This window comes from Quercus suber, unplaced genomic scaffold (genome assembly GCF_002906115.3).
Source record: "Quercus suber isolate HL8 unplaced genomic scaffold, Cork oak 2.0 scaffold_383, whole genome shotgun sequence".
NCBI classification, from domain to species: domain Eukaryota; kingdom Viridiplantae; phylum Streptophyta; class Magnoliopsida; order Fagales; family Fagaceae; genus Quercus; species Quercus suber.
In genome coordinates this window covers 36660-41657 of record NW_027069835.1, presented here as the reverse complement: position 1 = coordinate 41657, position 4998 = coordinate 36660, and the positions used below count along the sequence as shown (strand labels likewise).

The 4998-nt window shown below is 43.2% G+C and overlaps 1 protein-coding gene across 1 annotated transcript; it reads right to left on the bottom strand.

Moving 5' to 3' along the window:
- Positions 1 to 1014: 1014 nt before the first annotated feature.
- On the bottom strand, positions 1015 to 3561 carry LOC112012581 (uncharacterized). The gene is made up of 4 exons (XM_065760827.1): positions 3501 to 3561; positions 2257 to 3017; positions 1495 to 1734; positions 1015 to 1296 (listed from the first exon to the last, which is right to left on the bottom strand). Exons 1-4 carry the CDS (start codon positions 3559 to 3561, stop codon positions 1015 to 1017), a joined length of 1344 nt encoding a protein of 447 aa, XP_065616899.1.
- Positions 3562 to 4998: the final 1437 nt, after the last annotated feature.

Genomic DNA, 4998 nt, shown 5'->3' with positions numbered 1-4998 from the left:
ACACCTGTTTATACCTTTCATATCGCCTATTTAACGTGAATAAAACTTCTTTAGGCTGTCCTCGGACATACGCGTATCCTCGGATCGGGCCTATTTCACCCCGGACGGGAAGATGAGCTGCTGAGAAAAAGTTAGACTTGAAATAGATAGGACGAGAAGAAAGCTATGTTCAGCTAGCATACTACAGCACAAGCTGAAGCAGGGTTATGATGCCAATGTCAGACTAAGACCGTTATCTCCGGGTGACTTAGTATTAAGGAAGTTTTGGGAAATACCAAAACCCAGCCTGGGGTTGGGCCATTGGGAGGGCCATATCGCATTACCTCTGTTGCGGGGATAGGGGCTTACTATTTAGAAGATTTAGATGAAAAAACTGTACTCCATCCCTGGAATGTAAGTAACTTAAGAAGGTATTATTATTAACAAGTATGTTTTACTTTCCCTTTAATTTATTCGCTTTTGCAATATGTGTTTATAGAATGAAAGGAAGTATTAAACAGAAGCTAAGTCATGTCAGGTCCTCGGACCACAGCTTAGTGAAAATTAAGTACACTATGAAAGGAATATTAAACAGAAGTTAAGTCATGTCAGGTCCTCGGACCACAGCTTAGTGGAAATTAAGTACACTATGAAAGGAAGTATTAAACAGAAGCTAAGTCATGTCAGGTCCTCGGACCACAGCTTAGTGGAAATTAAGTACACTATGAATCGTAAAAGTACTATCCTGGTTAAGCATAATCTTCTAAAGACTATTATAAAGAGCCTTTATAAAGCTGCGAAGGTCATTACTATGATTCTGGGTATGAAGTTTTGATTCTTCTCTATTGTATCATTTTTATCCTCCTTACAACCCGAGACCATAAAACCAATGGATAGACAAACGAAAGCAATAAAGAGTAATCATGCATAAAATTATATAGATAACAGATAAACTTTGGAGGTTTCTTATAACTTAAAAAAAAAAAAGAAGAAAAAAAGAAAGAAAATACTAATAAGAAAATTAATTACAAGCAGCTATTTGGTCAACTTTATTTGAAGCTTGGGAGGGGCTTTGCCAGCTACCTCTTGGGGAGCATCTTTTTCTTGTGCTGTGGGAGTATCTTCAGTAGGCTGGGTAGTCGAAGCTAAGGCTTGTTCAAAAGTGGAGGAGGCTGCTCCATCTTTGAGCCCTGCTGTGTCCTCGGCCGAAGATAGATCCTTCTCTTTGCCAGGCACTGGTGGTGGTTCCTGTTGGCTGAGTGTGGGAAGAGCCTGAGTCTGAATTTTCTCAGGAGGCTCAGCAACAATGACAGATACCTTCTATAGGGGTAGAGGGAGCGGGGGCCCTAATGGCTGGGGGGAAATAAATGTTTTCAGGCTTCCGTAACTCGGAATAAGATTCAACTCCAGCTCGGTTAAGGGCTTCCTGCCAAGTTTGGGCACAATATTCCCGACACACGGCAGGAACCTGGGCTCGGAAATTATCCTCCGTCTCGGCTACTCCCATATTGTAACCCTGCTGCTCAGCGGCATCTCTCCTCCTCTCAGCCTCGGCATAGCCTTCTCAGCCTGATCTTTGAACTTTTGGGCTTCCTCCAGTTGTTTTTGTAAGGCCAGCACTTGTTCCTTAGAGGATGTCAACCGGGCGTTGGCGTCATGTAAGAGCCGCCCTGTTCCTCGCCTGTGCTTGGAACCCTCTAGGGCCGAATCAGCTTTTTTCCGAGCTTCCTCTTCGGCTGATAACTTCTTCTTTAGCTGCGCAATGTTTGCTCGGAAGCATTCAGAGTGCGTACAGCCGATATCCTTTTCTTCTTCTCATCGTCAATTTGGTCGTAATAGGATTTGGCTATCTCTTCCAATCTAAAGGTGGCTTGTACGGCCTAGAAAAAAAAAAAAAAAAAAAAAAAAAAAAAAAAAAAAAAAAAAAAAAAAAAAAAGAGTTCAAAATATGTAACAGTAAGAAATATATCTATGCATACAATAACAGTCGATTAAAAAGAATAGGGCAACAATCATAATACCGTACCATGCCCAAGTATCTCTTAGTATTTTGAAATACCTCGTCCCTCTTAATCGCTCTCAGCTCATTCATATCCTTGGGAAGAAGAAGTGTTTCTTCTAACGCTGAGGCAACTCGGCACCCAAGCCCGCCGTAGAAGTTCCTAATTGAAGCATCCGCTTTTATAGGCTTTTTGTCAAGCGTAGGAGTGGGGAGCCAAACCTCGGGATCCGAGGACTGGGTGGTTGTTTTATCCACCCCTCGTTGGGTTCCGTGACCTGTTTTCTGCTGCTTAGCAGCTCTTCGTCTTCATCTTCGCTGGTAGTAGAAGTCCGCCCAGCGCCCATCACTTCTTTGCCCTTCGACTCTCTTCTTCTCTTCGGGTCACTGGGCTCATTTAGCGTCGATTGGGATGGCTGGGGAGGTGGAGGTGGAAGAGACGGAGATTGGACCTGAACTTGCTTCTCCACTACCCCACCAGGCTGACCCTCAATTACTTCTTTCAAGCTCCTCTGACTTCTCCTCTGGATGACCATCTTTCTAGAAGTCGCTTCAGGAGACTTGGGACGATCAGAAACTTCGAGTTCGTCAGCAGAATCGGGCAACTCCACAAATCCTCCAAGAATTTCCGTTTCTTCTTCTTCTTCTTCTTCCTCTTCCCCTTCCTCTTCTTCTGTGGTTTCTTTTTCTTTGTCTTCTTCTCCCACTTTTTGGGGAGTGGAGCGTGATGACGAAGTTCCTATAGAAAGATTAGCCTCCGGCAAAGGTTCCGTAAAGGGTTCACCTTCAGGAATAGGTTCGCCCTCAGGAACGACGAATCCCTCAAAGAGTACACTAACACGGCGGAGCCGAGGATCCTCTGCCTTTATTACGTACTTGGGAGCCTGAAAGGCTGTGGACGATGCAGGCGTATACTTGAGTATTAGGTGTGCGGCTCGTAGTTGGCCGTCAGAGGGATTCACGAATACCTCGGACCGAAGAATTCTATCTAGGCTCTCCCTGTTGATCAACCTGAGACGACGCTTAGTTGCGCGCTTGTCTGCAGGGTAGTTAAAACACAAAATTCCATTAGAAATGAAAACTGCGCCATAAAAAAAATATAAATAAATAAATAAATAAAATATATATATATATAAATATAAATAAATGAATTGAATTAATTAAAAATTAATTTGACTTATCGAGGACGTATATCCTGGGAACTCCACCTGGTTGTCCTTCTTCAGTTGGGCAAGGCGAACCATCGTGCCATTCCCCGGAAAGAATAAGGAAGTCGTCTTTAAAACCCTTGTTCGAGGTAGGGAGGCACTGAATTAGTCTTACCGCAGGGTACCTAGACTTGAGGTAGTACCCCTGACCCTCAAATGATTAAGGCTGTATACCCAATTCACATCATGGTGTGTTAGACCTAGGTTGTATAAGGCGTTTAAAGCCTCTATACTCCCAAGCACCCTGAACATATTCGGGGCGCACTGTGTGGGAGATAACGTGAAAAACCTAAGGTAATCTCTGGTCAAATTACCCATTGGGATAGTCATCCCCCCTTCAACAAATGCCACCATGGGAATGACTACCTCCCCCATTTTTCTATTGCGCCGCCAAACTTGGGAGGAAGCGTATCTCATACCCACTGTCGAGGGAATCTTGTACTTAGCCCTAAATGATTCCATTTGCTCCTCGGAATCGACTAGATACTTAAATCTACCCATCTTCTAGCAATAAAAAGAAATTTTTTGATACAGAAAATGAAAGAGTAGAGAGAAAGTTAAAGAAACTTACAGGTGTGGAAAATAAGCTCCTCGGACGGACTCTTGGTATTTATGAGAGTGTAGAATAATGAGAGAAAGACAGATTCAATGAATACGTGCTGAGAGATAAAGTAATATGTAACTGAAGAAAGATTTGATTTGAAAGGCACTTTACAAGGGCACAGAAAAAAGAAGCGGGAAAAGCCCCGCCCATAAATGCAAAGGAACCCCACCGTTAGATTTGCATCAGGTCGTTGAACGTGTGGGACAGCAAAGCAGTTACCATTTAATGATGGCGTGCCCATGACACCGAAGCGTCAGGAACGCGCTTTGGGCAAACAAAAAGACATTCTGAAAGTGGGGGAAACCTACGAATTAGGTGGGGCTGGATATCAAAATCTCCTTTTTTCCAAGATGGCAAAAAACGAGATTTTGAGGGGCTATTGTGGGGCCTGTTACCTAAAAAAGGTATAGTAGCCCTCAGAATTGGGCCCAGGGCCCAAAGGCCCGATCCGAGGATACGCGTATGTCCGAGGACAGCCTAAAGAAGTTTTATTCACGTTAAATAGGTGATATGAAAGGTATAAACAGGTGTTATATACAGTGGTATAGCACACGTCCGAGGACGCCAAAGTCCGAGGTGAAGGTAACCTTCGTACTGACTGAAAGATTCTGCCAGGTTGTAGCTGAATTGGAAGTTGGATATAGCTTAAAGAGGCGTCGGAGAAGGTAGAAAATATCTTCCAAAGTCTATCACCTCCTCATTAAATGCTGACCACCTAACACTCTGGCCGCATTAATGTGGAGGTGATACCTGAATAGTAACTAAGCAGCTTTATGACCACTAAGCTGAAAGTTCCGGTAGGGACTAGATGGGACAGAAAGGAGCTCCCAGGATAAGAACTACACGTGTACAAAGGAAACAAGAAAGGAAACGAAGTATATAATATAGAAACGAAGAAAGCAGAAAGGACTTCTGACCAAAAAAAGAAAAAGGAAAAAGAGAGAGAGAGAAGAACAGACCAATTGGAAGAGGGCCGAGGAGAGTTTTTCCTCATAGAGAGAATCAATAGTATCCCTTATTACTTGATGAGTAGAACCCTTCCTGAAAAACAGTACTAGTTCTTGATTCCATACTCTATAAATTTATTGTTTGGGCTTATTGGGCTGAAAACCCAACACTCAATTCAAATTGAGTCCTTACAGGGAGTTTTTGACCCAACCCACTAAGGTGGGTCAAAAAAAAATTTAACTCAACCCAACACATCACAT

Bases quoted from the DNA above. Each gene is read 5' to 3' on its own strand.
- LOC112012581 (XM_065760827.1), bottom strand. From the start codon at position 3,561: ATGGGGGAGGTAGTCATTCCCATGGTGGCATTTGTTGAAGGGGGGATG. The intron at 1,735-2,256 runs GTCACGGAACCC...AACATTGCGCAG, and splicing joins TGCTAAGCAGCAGAAAACAG to CTAAAGAAGAAGTTATCAGC. The intron at 1,297-1,494 runs GTTACAATATGG...CCCCTATAGAAG, and splicing joins AGATGCCGCTGAGCAGCAGG to GTATCTGTCATTGTTGCTGA.